The sequence below is a fragment of the Pteropus vampyrus genome, unplaced genomic scaffold (genome assembly GCF_000151845.1).
Source record: "Pteropus vampyrus isolate Shadow unplaced genomic scaffold, Pvam_2.0 Scaffold311, whole genome shotgun sequence".
Taxonomy (NCBI): domain Eukaryota; kingdom Metazoa; phylum Chordata; class Mammalia; order Chiroptera; family Pteropodidae; genus Pteropus; species Pteropus vampyrus.
In genome coordinates, this window is record NW_011889092.1 from 902,558 (window position 1) to 919,938 (window position 17,381).

General features: G+C 36.8%; 1 protein-coding gene and 2 pseudogenes across 6 annotated transcripts in view; 2 read left to right on the forward strand and 1 right to left on the reverse strand.

The window, feature by feature from the left end:
• The window catches only part of FAM168A (family with sequence similarity 168 member A), a 158,763-nt gene that overhangs the window by 115,611 nt on the left and 25,771 nt on the right, over window positions 1–17,381 (forward strand). For all 6 annotated transcript variants that reach the window (XM_011377389.2, XM_011377390.2, XM_011377391.2 and 3 more), the window contains one exon: window positions 16,619–16,699. In XM_011377389.2, the coding sequence (XP_011375691.1) occupies window positions 16,619–16,699 (81 nt within the window). The remainder of the gene's footprint in view (window positions 1–16,618; window positions 16,700–17,381) is intronic.
• LOC111730411 lies at window positions 1,466–1,581 on the forward strand (annotated as a pseudogene).
• On the reverse strand, window positions 16,358–16,476 carry LOC111730394 (annotated as a pseudogene).

A 17,381-nucleotide genomic window follows, 5' to 3' on the forward strand; every position in this document is an offset into this window, starting at 1 on the left:
CTCTGTAATCCAGAAACCATATGAGATTGGAAGGAGAGAGAACCAGATTAAAGGCTAAAATTCATTCTGCTTTTCATTTTGCATTTATCATAGCACCTAGAACACATTAAGTGTTCAGGTAAATATTTAATTGAATTGACCACCACTTGTGCACTTAGCTCACTTTCAAAGGCAGTTACTCAGGTATTAACATTTAATGTATACACAGTTCTGAAAAGGTTGGATTTCTGGCCTTCCAGCCCACAACTAATTTTAGCACTGAGAAAGGGCTAGCTAAGAAAGGCTGTGAGGATGTAGGCTTCATGATAATAAAAAGAGTAAAAGTGAGTGTGACCAACCTGAGCATAAACAAAGATGCATTTAGGTCTCCCCTCATTTTCTTCACTTTTAAGGGGGGGAAAATGTTTTTCCTCCATTCCCTCCCCCGCCCCCCAAAATCCGCTGGATCCTCCTACCTCCTCAAACTGTCATCTTTCCTTTCCTTTACTATCAACATTTACTCACTTTCTTGGAGTGAGGGTTGGGGGACTAGGTAAAAAACATGAAGGGATTAAGAAGTACAAATTGGCAGTTACAAAATAGTCACTGGGGATGTAAAATACAGCATAGGAACTAAAGTCAGTAATATTGTAATAAATATGTATAGTGCCAGGTGGGCACTAGACTTATCGGGGAGAATCACTTCGTAAGTTATATACATGTCTAATGACCGTACCATATACCTGAAACTAATATAATATTGAATGTCAACTGTATTTGAAAAAAATAATTTTTTTAAAATAATTTTTAATCAATTTCAGCATGCCCGACTGTTCCAGTACATTCATTAAACCTGCTTTGTATCAAATCAAAAGACAGATATTGTCGTACTGGATAAAAACAAACAAGATACAGGAGATACACTTTAGATTCAAAGGTAACAAAAAGGTTGAAAGTAAAAAGATAGCAAAAGATCATGTAATAGCAACCATTAAGAAAGCTAGAGTGGCTATACTAATATCAGACAGAATAGACTTTAAAACAAAAAAGTATATTACTAGAGATGAAGAGGGACATTTTATAGTGAGAAAAGGGCCAATCCATCATGAACATATAACAGTTATAAACATATACACCCAACAGCAAAGCCCCAAAATACATGAAGCAGAAACTGACAGAAATTAAGGGCTAAAGAGACAATTCAACAGTAATAGTTGGAGACTTCAGTACCTCACTTTCAATAGTGGTTAGAACAGCTAGGCAGAAGATTAACAAAGAAATGGAAGACTTGTACAGCACTGTATACCAACTGTGCCTACCATATTTATAGGATACACCAACAGAATATAATTCTTCAAATATGCATGAAACATTCTCCAGGATAGACCATATAGTGGGGCCATAAAACAACTCTCAATACATTTAAAGGACTGAACTCAGACAAAGTATATTCTCCAACCACCCACAATGGAATGAAACAAAGAGTCTACGGCCCTGCCACCCTGAACTCGCCGGATTCATCTAATCTTGGAAGCTAAGCAGGGTTGGGCCTGGTTAGTACTTGGATGGGAGACCACCTAGGAAGACCAGGTGCTGCGTGGGTTTAAAAAAAAACAATGAATGACTGAATGAATAAATAAATAAATATAAAAAACAAGGGATTGTAAGCTGACAAGGTCCTTGCAATCTGTGAGGTCGGCCAAGGGTTGCCTCGCCTAAAGAAAGAAAAAAAGAAATCAATAACAAAGAAATTTGAGAAACTCACAGTTATGTGAAAACTAAATTACACCCTCCTAAATAACCAATGAGTCAAAGAAGAAATCACAAGGGAAATTAGAAAATACTTAGAGATGAATGAAACACAACATACCAAAACTTGTGGAATATAGCTAAAGTAGTAATTAGAAGGAAATTTATAGCTGTATATACCTACATTAAAAACAGAGTGATTTTAACTCAACAACCTAAACTTTCACCTTAACATACTTTGGAAAAAAAAGAGCAAACTAAACCTAAAACAATTAAATGGAAGGAAATAAAGATTAGAGCAGAAATCAGTGAAATTAAAAAATAGAAAAATAGAGAAAATTAAATCAAGTGTTCTTTGAAAAAATTGACAAAATTGACGAACTTTTATCTAGACTTATCAAGAACAAAAAAGAGAAGACTCAAATGAAAATTACTAAACTCAGGAATGATACAGGAGACATTGTTACTGACTTTACAGAAATAAAAAGGATTATAAGAGTGCTATGAACAATTGTATGACAGCAGATTAGCTACCTAGGTGAAATGGACAAATTAGTAGAAAGACGCAGATTACCAACACTGATTTATGAAGAAACAGAAGTCTGAATAAACCCATAACAAGTAGAATTAATAATTAAAAAAAAAAACCTTTCTACAAAGAAAAGCCCAGACCAGTTTCATTTCAGATAAGTTCTAAGAAACATTTTAAAAAGAATTAACACTAGCCCTCCACAGACTCTTCCAAAAAATAGAAGAGAGGGGAACACTTTCTTACTCATTGTATAAGACTGGTACTGTCTTGATACCAAAACGAGACAAAAACATCACAAGAACTACGGACCAATATCTTATTTAAATATAAATGTAAAAATCCTCAACAAAATATTAGCAAAATGAATCCAATAACTTACAGAAAGTATTATATTATACACTATGACCAAATGGGATTTATCCTAGGGGTTTGAGATCCATTCAGCATAGGAAAATCAATCAATGCAATACACCATATTAAAATATTAAAGGAGAAAACCCACATAATCAATAGACACAGAAAAACCATTTGACAAACTCTAGTACCCTTTCATGACATAAACAAAGAAACAAAAACCCCAACAAATTAGGAATAGAAGGGAACTTCCTCAACCTGGTAAAGGACATTTATGAGAAACCCATGACTATCATCATACTTAATCGAAAAAGTCTGAATGCTTTCTCCTTAACATTGGGAACAAGGCAAGGCTGTCCAGTCTCACCACTTGTATTGAACACTGGACTGGAAGTTCAAACCAGGGCATTTGGGCAAGAAAATGAAATAAAAAGTCATCCAGATTAGAAAGGAAGCAATAAAACTATCTGTATCTACAGATGACATGATCTTGTATATAGAAAATTCTGAGGAATCCACACACACAAACACACACACACACACACACACAAAACTATTAGAACTAATAAATGAATGCAGCTAGGTTGCAGGATAAAAGATTGATATACAAAAATCAGTTATATTTCTATACAGTTGTAGTAATCCAAAAATGAAATTAAGAGAACAATTGTATTTACAGTAGCATCAAAACAAATAAAATATGTGGGAATAAATTTAACAAAAGTATAAAATTTATACTCTGAAAACTACAGAATGTTGTTGAAATTAAAGATCTAAATAAATGGAAAAACATCCCATGTTCATGGATTGAAAGACTTGATATTTTTAAGATGGTAGTACTTCCAAGTTGATCTACATATTCAACACAATCCCTATCATTATTCCAGCGGGGTTGTTTGCAGATTTTGACAAGCTGTTCCTAAAATTCACATGGAAATTCAAAGGATCCACATTAGCCAAAATAATCTTGGTAAAGAATGAAGTTGGAGATGTTCCGAATTCCATAGTTTATTAGAAAGCTACAGTAATCAAGACAATGTGGTTCTGGCATAAGGATAGACATATGGATCAATAGAATAGAATTGAGTATCCAAAAATAAACCCTCACATTTATAGTCAGTGATTTTCAACAAGTGTACCAAAAACAATTCAATGGAGGAAAGAATAGTCTTTTCAACAAATGGTTCTGGGACAACTGAATATCCACATATGAAAGAATGAACACGTATGCAAAAACTAACTAAAAAATGGATCAGAGACCTACATATAAGAGCTAAAACTATAAAAACTCTTACAAGAAAACTTGGAGATAAATCTTTGTGACCTTAGATTTGGCAAGGGTTTCTTAGATATGAAACTATAGTACAGCAGCTACAGGAAAAAGATAAATTGAACTTAAAAACTTTTGTGCTTCACAGGACACCATCAATAAAGTAAAAAGACAACCCATAGAATGGAATAAAATATTTGCAAATCACCTGTCTGATAAAGGACTTGTATCTAGAATGTATCAAGAAATTTTACAACCCATTAATAAAGACACAGATAATCCAATTAAAAATATGCAAAGAATCTGAATAGACAGTTCTCCAAAGAAGATATACAAAGGGCTGATAAACACTTGTAAAGATGTTCAACATAATTAGTCATGAGGGAAATGCAAATCAAAACCACAAGGAGATACTACTTTGCACCCCTAGGAGAGCTATCATCAAAAATTCAGATAATAACAAGTGTTGGGAAGTATATAGAGAAATTGAAACTCATATACTGCTGGTGTAGCCACTTTGGAAAACAGCCTGATCATTTCTCAAATCGTTTTTCTGTCTCTGTGACCTTGCTTATACTGTTCTTTTTATTTGGAAATGGCAATCTTTTTATCTATGTCTGACAGAATCCTGCTCATCCCCAAGGCCCAACTCAAATTCCAATTTCTCAAGCATATATACCTAGAAACAGAATCGCAAGGTTGTATGTCTTTATTTGGTATTGCAAAATTGCCCTTCATAATGCTTTAACTAATATTTCCATTGTTTTCATATCTTTCTCCACACTCGATATTGTCAGACTTTAAAATTGTTGTCAGTCTAATATGACATAGATATTTTCATTTACTTGTATTTGTATTAAATAGATATGAAATGATATTTTCATTTACTTGTATTTTGCTGATTACTAGTGCGGTTGAACATCTTTTCCTTTTCTCCTCCTCCTCTCTAGTCATTTGAGTGATTTCTTTCTGAATTGCATGATTAGATTCCCCTGGCTTATTTTCATGTTAATTAATGAGTTCTTTATTCTGGAAATTAAGTCCTTTGTTAAATGTGTTACAAATATCTTTTTTTTTTTTTAACTTTGTCAAATGGTTTTTTAAATCTTATACAGATTTAAATTTTGATGAGTTAAATTAATCAATCTTTGTGGTTTTTCCTTTTGGTCTCAGATTGAGATATACTTCCTAATCCCAAAATCAAACTGATATTCTTCTATTTTTTTCCTAATAGTTTTAATTTTTTTTTTTTTTTATTAACTATTTAGATCTTTGGTCTTTCTGGAATTGGAAAAGTATGAGGTGGGGCTCTGGTTTTTTTTCTTTACATTGAAAACCAAGTATCCTGATATATTGAATCTGAGCAAGATTCTTCCCTTTACCACATCTCTTTAAATAGAATAATAGAATAAAGTGAATTGATGTGGGAGGGAAAGAGATTCACAGACCAAATTATCATTTAGCAAAATTTCATCCTGCTCTTTTATTTCTTTTTGAAAGATAAATGCAGGGAGGGCAGAAATCATTCACCAAACAATCTATAAAGTTCTGAGTACCTCCATCTGCCTTATAGATGTTGGGAGGGAAAAAAAGACAGCAGCAGCATACTCCTGGAGTGGCGATTGAGACAGAATGGGCCATCTGCTTTCCATTAAAATTTCTCCCATACTGGCAGATAGGGAACTTTGGAGATATTTTTAGATTTGTAAAAGAATTTTTTCCCCTGAGGAACAGCACACACTTGGCTTTATGTGCATACATAGGAGCAATTTTATTATTAGCTTTAACATAACCTGTTATTTTTGTTGTTGTTGATGATTTTTTTTTACACTGAAGACATATCAAGTTAAGCCTGCTCTGATTTTAAAGACTTCCTCTTCCAGGGCTCAGTCAAGGTGAATGACCCACAGATTGTTGGCCTTTTATCTGGATGTATAAATTCTCCCTGACAAAGCAATACAACTTGGAACATATTTGATTACTGGATAGTCCACCCCTCCCTTTCCTGTTAACTCAGGGGAAGTTGCCTTTCCCTAACTAAGAAGAACAGTGTCTCACTTACACCCTTACAATTCCCTGGGGCTCACTAGTGAGAAGCAGGGTGGCCGGGCCTTGAATCCAGCATACAGGCCACCTCAGATTCCAGTCCAGCAGGCAGGTCAAAGCCAACACTACAGTACTGCCAGTCTGGGCTGACCTACATTCTTGCCAGTATAGCGTTCTCAGCAGCCAGGCCTCCCAGCTAGTAAGAGGAATCTAGATTCAGGATTTTTTTCTGGAACTAACAGATTCAAGAGTCCATTTAATTTACTTTCTTTCCTTCTGCCTATTAAAGGAAAGCGGAAAAAAGTCTGCAAGCCCTACAGTTAGAATATTTCCATCTTTTTAGCCTTTCAGCTCACAGCAGTAAAAATGAGATTTCTCTATCAGGATGAAGTTTTATAGGCTGTCTCCTAAACATTTTTGTAGTTCTCCCTTTGTTCTTTTTTTTTCCCTCCCATATATAACCACAAAAACTATTATTATTATTATTATTATTATTATTATTATTATGACGACAGTGGTTAACAAAATCCAATAAGTTTCAAGTGTACAATTCAACAGTAAGTCATATCACATTGTATGTCAGATTTCTTATCGTCACCACATATTTGCCCCCTTTTACCCCATCTACTTCCCTCCAACCCCTCCCCTCTGGTAACCAGTAGTCTACTGTCCACGTGTCTCTGTTTGTCATGTTTGTGTGTTGCTTTTAGATTTATATCTCACATATAAGTGATACTGTATTGTTTTCAACTTTTTCTGAACTCATACAACTCAATAACAACAACAAAAAAAATCCAGTTAAAAAATGGGCAAAGGACCTGAACAGATACTTCTCCCAAGAAGACATACAAATGGCCAACAAACATGAAAGGATGCTCAACATCAGTAGCTATTAGGGAAATGCAAATCAAAACCCCTTTGTTCTTTTTCTCACAGTTACTGTTTTAGCTTTGCCTTTGGGCTACTGCAATAACTTCCAGTCTGTTTCCTCCTCCTCTGATCTTCTCACTCTGAACTTCATTCTATACTACCGCTGGAGTAGTTTTTATAAAACACAAATCTGAAACTTTCCCAGTTTAAAATCCTCCAGTGGATTCCTATTGATAAATTCCATTCCTTAGTCTGGCATTCGGATCTCTTCAGAATCTATTCCCAGTGTTATATCCTTATCTTCATTTCCTGCCACTTCCTTCACACACTGTAAACTCCATCCATACTGAACTTTTGGCCATTTCCCTAATACAGCATACATTTTCATCCCTTCATGCATGAAACGAGTATATATTTCTTTGTCCTCACCTCCACACACCTCTGACAAACTCCTGCCACTCATTGTTCAAAGCTAACTAAAACATTTCTTCTTCTAAGAAGCTGTAACTCTCCCAGACCTGTTCTTTACTCCCTCTTCAGTATTCCGCTAATACCTCAACAGTATTTGATTATAATATATATGTTGCTTACAGATTAACCTAAATAACCTAAATTATTTCCCCATTTGACTGTAAGCTGCTGTATAAAGAACCTAGTATAAAGAACAGAGTATAAAGAACAGAGTAAGCATTTGCTAGATATTGACTATGCTGATGGATAATGATGAAGAAATCTGGATTAAGTCATTTTAAGGCCTTCACCGACCACCTATCACCAGTCTGTCAATTCAATTAAAAAAAAAAAAAAATCGGGTTAAAACCATCAACAGAAGAATAAACAATGCAGAAAGAAAATGGAATTGTTTTAGGGGAAGGGGATTTGTAAATTGAAGTCTGGCCAAAGGTTGGCGGTCAGAATGGTTGAAGGAATTAGGTCTGTTGATTTTGGACAAGAGCAAATTCAAGAAGAATAAGTGGAAAAAAAAGGCGAGGGGGCGGCAAGAGGAAGTAAATAATTTTGAATCTATAGTATGTTCTGAGCACTGTGCCAGGTATACCCTTTATCTGATTTAATCTTCCTCCTAGCTCTATGAAATACATTAGTCCCATTTTAGAGATGAAGATACTGAAGCTTAGACTCATCTTACACAGCTAGTAAACAGAGAAGAGACAGAAGCCGGACCTGCTGAGAGAAAGACAAAGTCCATTCCCACCAACCTCCCTACCTCTCACCAAAACATGAGTCTACTCAGCATAAAACCTCATCTGGCTGCCATTTTCTTTGCCAAAATTCTTTTATTTGTTCTTCTAAACCTGGGAAAACAGGAAATTACTCTAGAGAATCAATATGGTCAAAGATGGCTCAGTTAAAAAAAAAAAGTTATTCTGTTCCCACTCAGTGTCCTAATTTAGGTCATGTTCACGTTATTGAAAAGCATCACACAGGCACTGAACTGCAGAGTTAGAAGAGGTATTAAAGGTGATTGAGTCCAATTTGCCACTCAGCACAGAAATACCCTTTATAATGTCCCACACAGCTAGCCATGTGGCCTCTGCCAGCACACCCTTCTAATGATTGTGTGCTCAGAACCTCTTTAGGCAGTCAAAGCTCCTGTTGGAGAGCTCTGAAGATTAAGAAATTCTTCATTCTGAGCTAAAAACCTACCTTATAAGAAATCTTATTAGGTCTACCCTTACAGAACACGTCTGAATTAAAGGTGTTTTTGAAGTTTGGTTTTTGGTCACTTTGGCTTTGGGGTGGGGGAGGTGGGCAGTTTTCTTCTTTTTAATCTGTGAGCTTCAGACCCAAAATATCTTCAGGACATGTGTCTCCCTGCTCACAAAGGAGTGATCCTCTTTGTCTTCCTGAGCCAAGGAGTTAGTCTTCCACTAGCCTTTTGATACTCTGCTAATTTTACTTCCTAAAGATCAAGTCGTTTCTGAAAAAGTCCTCTGATTTCTCTTGAAAGTAATTTCTAATTTCCATATTAATCAAAAAATAGCTTTACATTTCTTCAGTCCTAATCCTAGTGACAACAAGAAAAAGAGATTAGATTGTATGGACATCTACAAAATAATTAAAATGTACGCATCAGAATCCCAGGAAACCTGGTCACTAGTATATCCTTTGAGATACAAAGGAGAAAAGCTCACTTGTGCTCATTTATTCTCTTCACTCTTGACCTTTAAAGAATACATACAGAAGGATCAGACTTGTTTCCAAGGACCAAGTCATTTGGAAGGTTTGGAAAAGGCATTGCTTTAGTATTTCCTTCCCAGTTTCAACACTGACTTGCTGAATACTCTTAGTCAAAAAGTCACTTCACCTTTCCTAGCCTTTGTTTCCTTATCTTCAAGTAAGGGAAATAACATTAGTGTTGTTTTGAGGCTCAAATGAAATAACAGGTGTGAAAATATGTTTTGTATGAGCAGTGAGTAAAATATGCTTGAATTATTTGAACTTAGTATCTTTACCTTCAGTGAACTTTAACAGATCCAGGCAGCCTTGGGGTCCAGACTTATACTGCACTCTGCCTGCTTAGGTAGTGCAGAGCCTTTTGGGGAGTCTTTGGACTGTGCTGGGGGTGGGGTGAGATGGGGTGGGGCAGTGGGGGAGGGGGGGGGGGGACATCCAGCAGGGAATAGCCACTAACTAGCAAGTACTATTATGACCTGAAGCTTATATTTCAGTGGTGGGAGATAGTCTCCCATAAACAAGGAAACATATGGTATGCCAGGTTAAGTGCTGTGAAAAAAAAGCAAGGTAAGGAGCATAGAGAGTAATGAAAGTTGAATGCTGCTTTAGAAAGAAGGTAAGGTGATGTTTGAACAGAGGTCCAGAAAAAGGGAACAGAAAGGGTAAAGACTCTGAGATAGGAAAGTGCTTGACACATTTGAAGAACAGCTCGGAGGCCGTTGTGGCTAGAGTAGATTAGCACAGGGGCAAATGGTAGGAGAGAAGGTTAGAGAAGTAGCTGAGATGCAAGTTGGTCATTAAGAGGATTTCACTGTAATTGTCTTGGAAAGTTATTATGGGGCTTAAAGAGAGGAAGGAGTGTCATAATCAGGCTTAATGTTTTAACAGGATTGCTTTGGCTGCTTTGGGAAATAGACTACATGTAATGAAAGGTCGAAGGAGGGAGTCCAGTTAAGAAGCTATTGCAGTAATCTAGGTGAGAAATAATGATGACTTAGAGTAGGACAGAAAGTGTGTAATGAGATATGGTCAGATTCTGAATATATTCTGAAGGTAGAACTGAAAGGATTTGCTGATGGATTAGATTTTCATGCCTTCATGCATGAAACGAGTATATATTTCTTTGTCCTCACCTCCACACACCTCTGACAAACTCCTGCCACTCATTGTTCAAAGCTAAAACATGTTGTCTTCTAAGAAGCTATAACTCTCCCAGACCTGTTCTTTACTCCCTCTTCAGTATTCCGCTAATACCCCAGCAGTATTTGATTATAATATATATGTTGCTTACAGATTAACCTAAATAACCTAAATTATTTCCCCATTTGACTGTAAGCTGCTGTATAAAGAACCTAGCACCATGTCAAGGATGACTCTAAGTTTTCTGGCCTCGGGCTGGAAGAATGAGTTGTCACTGGTGAGGAGAAATCTGCAGAAAAACAGGTTTGGAAGGGAGTGGGAGGATAGGAAGTTAAATTTTATTTTTGAATCTTGTTAAGTTTGAAATAATAATAACTGTTTGAAGGTTAAACTATGTGCCTGGCTCCAAGTGCTTTGAAATCTTAACTAATTTACTACTTCTTGCAACCTAAGAGTAAGTAATATTATTAGTCCCATTTTACAGATGGGAAAACTAAGGTACAGAGAGGTTAAGTAAGTGGCCCAAGATCACACAAATAGTTAGCGATGTTGCTGGGATCAAACATAAGCCTAAGTCTAGCTCCAGAGACCACACTTGTAACCACTCTGCCGTATAGCCTGATGTCTGGGAAACATCCAAGTGGAGATGTCGAATAGGCAGTTAGATAGTATATGAGTCAGGAGTTTAAGAGAGAAGTCTGGTCTAGCATTATGAAACTCGGATACAGCTAGTGGACAGGTGAAACTAGAAAGGTAAGTTAGGGTCAGCCACCAAAAGAGAGACATAGTCACAAGAAGATTTCGAGATCAAATCCTTGAAAGACAACCTGCCCTCTCGGATATGGTTAACCCTTTAGTCCTGCTCCTTAGAGCCAAAGAGGGTACAAGCCAAACTACTGTGAGTGCCTCCCAAAATGCTACCTACTATGCTTCTGCTTAGAATGTCCTTTCTTTCCTTTTTTTGTCCACATGCAGGGACACCTCATGCCCCGTATAATCCCAGGCAGACAATAGGTACTAAATAAATGTTGGTTGGTAAAGGCTCCTTTTCTGCCTACTCTCTGTCATTGTCATGGTACTTTTCAGGCTGCATTCTAACTGTCCACTTATTTGTCTTTCTCTCTAATTAGTTAGTGACCCTCTCAAGGCCAGGGACCCTGTTGGATTTATTTCTTTTGTTTTAAAACACTCATAGCCACAGAATACAACCTTCCAGGTAATCTCTTCATTGAGTACCTATTTGCTACCATATCTGTGCAAGGCACTAGTGATACCAACAATACCATAAACAGACAGCAAGATGAATAATATCAGTTGGGGACAAAGAAACAACAAAATCAGGAAAGTTGTGGGGTGAAAGCCCAGCTTACTTGTGATGCCCTTTCTGGACAGAGAAAGTTGAGGAAGGGATAGTCTCTACTGGCCACATAAGACTATTGTCCACCCTGCATTTGATTTCCTGTGCTTGCTTATCCAGGCTGAGGGGAAGAGAGGGGTAGTGTGTTGACAGGGCAGGGAGTGAGAAGGAAGAGCTGAGTTATTGTGTACAGGCAAATGAGATGTAGCTATGCCTTCAAGGTGCTTACAATTTAAAGAGAGGTAGGACAGGATAGGAAATGTAAACAAACCAGTAAAGTACAGTGTAATAAGTTCTGTAATTGAGGATGCTGTTTCTTCAAATTTGTTTTGTGCTAAAGAGAAGTTACAGGTAGTCAGAGTTTGGTACGGTATGAGAAGTCACTTTCAGAAAAGCAGAAAAGTCTCGTGATGTTCTCAGGAAAGAAAGGAGATCACTCTCAGTAGAGATATAAAGACTAGAATGGATGATCCCATGAGTGTGTTGTAGAGGATGCTCTAACCCAAAAATGAGGGTAGACCAAATGGTCTTTGGGTGCTTCTGACTTTAGTCGTCAATGACCCTACTTCCCTACCTTTATCTTGGCCTGAGGATGTCATCTGTAAAATGAAGAGAGTTGGATCAAATAAAGCTCCTTCTAATGCTACCCTTCGATGATATCTGCCAAAATAAAGTGAATGAAAAAAAAGTTCTACTTAGAAACATTGAAGAAAGATCCTATAATTGCCCCTAAAGTGAAAGAAAGGCTTCTGAGATAGCATAACAAGGGATGTGATGACCCTTGGCTCTCTTGCATGAAGCTGAATACAGATTTCATGTGCTTGCTTATCCAAGACTGGATTACTTTCCTTTCCAGATTAAACCCCTGATTTTCTTCTTGAGAAGTGGCAGACCTCCAGATTGCTAATTAAGTGACAACAAGTTGGCTTCCTTGGTTCTGAAATCAGAAAATGATGGGGCGGGGGGTTTTAATTTTCTTTGGAATTAGAAAGGATTTAGGGAAAGGCATATTAACAAAGATACATTATTAAAGCTCAATATTTACAAATCCCAAAGAAGCTTTTAGGGATTTAGGGATTTAATCTTTGACTTTTAAAATCAGCTTTTTATTGTCTGTCAAAATACCAATGAGCATTAAACTACAGGGAGCAGTGAGACAGGCACTTACACACTGCTAGTGCAAGTACCAATTGATAGTCTTTCTAGAAAGCAGTGTGTAAGACTCTTAGCATGTCATGTCTTATCATCTTTGCTGCTACAGCCCTTATCTGGGCCCCATCATCTGTTGACAAGAGTTTGCAATAACTCACACCTTCTCTACCCTTCCCCTCTTATAGTCTGTTTTCAATACAACGATCCGAATGACCCTTTTCAAAAATAAGTCAGATCATATTCTTCTGTGCAAAACCCATGATGGCTTCTCATTTTACTCAGAGTAAAAATCGAAATCCTTACAGTAGCCCATAAGGCCATACATGAAGTGACCAACCCTTAACCTCTGTGGCTTTCTCTGTTACTACTGTCCCACTCGATTGTTGCACTTCGGTTACACTGGCCTCTTTGCTGTTCCTCAGACATGTCCCATATACTCTGAACTTAGGGCCTTTGCACTGACTATTTATTTTGAAGTATTTTTCGTTGTTATTGTTAACTCTATTTCCTTCAAGTCTTTGCAAAAACTTTACCTTCTCAATGTGTCTTATGCTGGTTACCCTATTTAATAGTGCAGTGCTTTCTCCCCAGTACTGTAGCACTTTCAAAGTCCTTTACTCTGCCTTTTTCTCTTTTCTATAGCATTTAAGAATGTGTTTGTTTATATTTACTGTTTATCCACTGCCTTCTTACACCCCCTTAGATTCTAGGCTCCACAAGGGCAAGAATCATAGTGTCTGAAACAGAGTAGATATTTAAATATTTAAATGGCTGAACTTTAAAAATAGCACTGTCTTTTGACCTAGAAATCTCATTTCTAGAACTAGTTCCTAAAGAAATAATCAGAGATTCAGTCAAAAGTTTATTTAGGCTGTCATAGCTTATTTATAATAATGAAAATTTGCAAACAACCTAAACATCTAAAAGTAGAATAATGGTTAAATGATTTGATATAGCTACATAATGGAATATTATAAAGATATTTAAAATGTTTTGAAGAACGTGTAATTACATAGGAAAATGCTTATAATGTGAAAATGTTAGAAGGTAGAATATAAAACTATATATATGCCCCTACCTCACACCAGACAAAAAAATGTATCAATGATATAAATATAAGGGCCAAAACTATAAAACTCTTAGAAGAAAACATAAGTGTAAATCTTTATGACCTTGGATTTGGCAGTGGATCTTTATATATACCACCAAAGGCATGAGCACAAAAGAAAAAATTGATAAATTGGACTTCATCTAAATTAAAAATTTTTTTGTGTCAAAGGCATTATCAAGAAAATGAGAAGACTACCCGCAGAATAAAAGACATTTGCAAATTATATATCTGATAAGGGTTTACTATCCAAAATATGTTTTTTAAAAACTATAATTCAATAACAAAAACAACCCAGTTAAAAAATGAGCAAATGTTTTGAATATTCTCCAGAGGAGGTATACAAATGCTAATAAGCACATGAAAAGATGTTCAACATCATTAAGCATTAGGATGATGCAAATCAAAACCACAGAGATACCACTTCACACTAGGATGTCTGTAATCAAAAACAAAACAAAACAAAACAACGAGTGTTGATGAGGATATGGAGAAATTGGAGCACTCATTAATTGCTTGTAGGTATGTAAAATGGTGCAGCCACTGTGAAAAACAGTTTGATGATTCCTCAGAAAGCAAAACATAATTATCATATGACCCAGCAATGCTGCTGCTGCTTCTCAGTATATATCCAAAAGAATTGAAAGCAAGACTCAAATACTTGTATCTCAATATTCATAGTAGCATTATTCACAATAGCCAAAAGACAGAAACATCCCACATGTCTATTAACAGATGAATGAGTAACAGATACTTCTTCCAAGAAGACATACAAACAGCCAACAGATATATGAAAAGATGCTCAACTTCACTAGCTATTAGAGAAATGCAAATCAAAACCACAGTGAGATACCACCTCACACCTGTAACAATGGCTGTTATCAGTAAGACAAGTAATAAATGTTGAAGAGGTTGTGGGGGAAAAAGGAACCTTCACACACTGCTGGTGGGAATGTAAATTGGTACAGCCACTATAGAAAACAGCAGGGAGGTTCTTCAAAAAATAAAGAACAGAATTACCAGATGACCCAGCAATCTCTCTTTTGGGTATCTATACACAAAAAAATTTGATCTGTAAAGATATATGCACTCTGATGTTCAATTGCCATGTTATTCACAGTGGCCAAGACACAGAAACAACCAAGTGTCTTTTGATAAATAATTGGATAAAGAAGATGTACATACATACAATAGACAATTACTCAGCCATAAGAAGAAATACTGCCATTTGCGACAACATGGACGGATCTTGAGATAATCATGCTAAGCGAAAATAAGTCAGACAGAAAAAGTGGAGACCCATATAATTTCATTCATGTGGGATATAAAACTGAAAGCAACAAATGAACAAAACAAACAAAAACTCGTAGACACAGACAACAGTTCAGTGGTTACCAGAGGGAAATTGGAGATGGGGTAGATAAGGGTAAAGAGGGTCAAATATATGGTGATGGAAGGAGATTTAACTTCAGATTTAACGCACAAAGCAATATACATATGTTTTATTATTATAGGTTTCAAATTGTACACTTGAAACCTATATAAGTTTATTACCCATTGTCACCCCAATAAATTTAATAAAAAATATGTAAAACAAAACAAAAACAGATGAATGTATAAACAATGTGGCAGTACATACAATAGAATATTATTCAGCCATAAAAAGAAATAAAATTCTGATACATGTTACAGTATAGATGAACCTTGAAAACATTATGCTAAGTGAAAGAAACACAAAAGAACAAATAGTGTTTGATTCTGCTTCTATAAAATATCTAGAATAGGTAAATTCATAGAGACAGAAAGTGAATTAGAGGTTAACAAGGGGCTATAGGGAGAGGGAATAGGAAGTTATTGTTTAATGGGTACAGAGTTCCTGTTTGGGAGTGATTAAAAAGTTTTAGAAACAGATGGGGTGGTCGTACAACCTTGTGAATATAATGCCACTGAATTATACACTTAAAATGGTTAAAACCACAAATTTTGTTATATATATTTTATCACAATAAACAATTTCAAAAACATATAGCACCTGTACAGAATATACAGTGGTGGGTTGGATCTGGCTTTGGATCTGGCTTGTGTACAGGGCTCTCTAGAGCCAGTCATGAGCATCTGTTCCCAACTACTCATTCAGTGATGTGGTAGCTTGAAATTGGCCATGGTGGGAGTGCTTACACTGTAGAATTTGGCAAATGCTACAAAACAGCTCCATCTCAGTTCCCTTGAGCCAGTTGTTAAATATTTACCAGCACACCACTGAATATATGTGTATAAAAATGCATAGAAAACTGTCTGGAAGGATAGATACCAGACTGTTATCACCTCTAGGGAGAAGAGTGTTGTGGCAGGAATATAAAAGTAAACTTATACTTTTACCATATACATTTCTATATTATTTTAACATTTTTATAGTGAGTATATAGACATACTTTTTTTGTACTTTTTTTTTTTTAATGGACAGGAAAATCTGCATATGTTGGGTTATGGTGTTGGTGGCTTTTCCCTTTATTTATTTATTTTTTTAGGCGAGGCAACCCTTGGTCGACCTCACAGATTGCAAGGACCTTGTCAGCTTACAATCCCGTATGTTTTTATTTTTTATGCCTACAGCACCTGGTCTTCCTAGGTGGTCTCCCATCCAAGTACTAGCCAGGCCTGACCCTGCTTAGCTTCCCAGATCAGACGGGATCGGGTTCGTTCAGGGTAGCATGGCCGTTCTCTTTAGAGGCTAAAAGCTGGTCACATTGTCTGAAATGGCCCACAGAGAGGCTGAAGGCCAAGTCTGGGACCTAGATCCTGTTTCCTCAGAAATCTGCTTTTCTTCTTGCCTGACTAAATGTAGCTTTTCTTGTCTCTTTGTAGGTTACCCAACAGCCTACCCAGCAGCGGCCCCTGCCTACAATCCCAGCCTATACCCCACCAATAGCCCCAGTTATGCTCCAGGTAAGGAGAAAATAGAGATAATACTGGTGAGTGGGGTGGCTGGTGGGATCTATTTAGAAAAATAAACCCTCCTGCTGGCCTTTTCCTGTCCTGAGTTGCTCTGGGCTCAGCCTCATTCTCCTGGGAGTTCCCTTTGGGAACTGGGGCAGTTCAGCCCTCAGTATGGGGACAGGGGCAGAATCTCCTCCATTATACTTAGGACTTAAGGTTGGCCCATTTCTCCTCTACTGGAATGTCTGAGATGTGCATCTTCCTCACAGAACCTTTTCTGTTCTCTCAATATCCAAATCTGTGCTTTGCTCAGTTGCCCCTGAGAGTTTCATTCACACACACACACACATACACAGCAGACTTTCTGGGTGTGGATTTGGAAGAGAGTGAGAGTGAGAGACTTGCCACCAGAGGGTAAAGAGCTGGTTTTCAAGCTGATGCAAGAAACTTGTTTTTCAAAAATAATAAAAGCCCAACACTCTTTGGGTAGAGATTGAAATATGTTTGGAAATGTTGAAAAAGTTTGTTCTGGTTTGGGCTGGGAGTAGTACAGAGGTCTTCCCATTGATCGTAATCCCCACACTCAGTTGACGCCTTAACACACAAGGTGCAGGAGAAAGACTATGGGCTCTGCAGTTAGTCCTGGGTTGAATCCTGATTACTCACTAGTTGTAAAGACTTGAACAAGTTG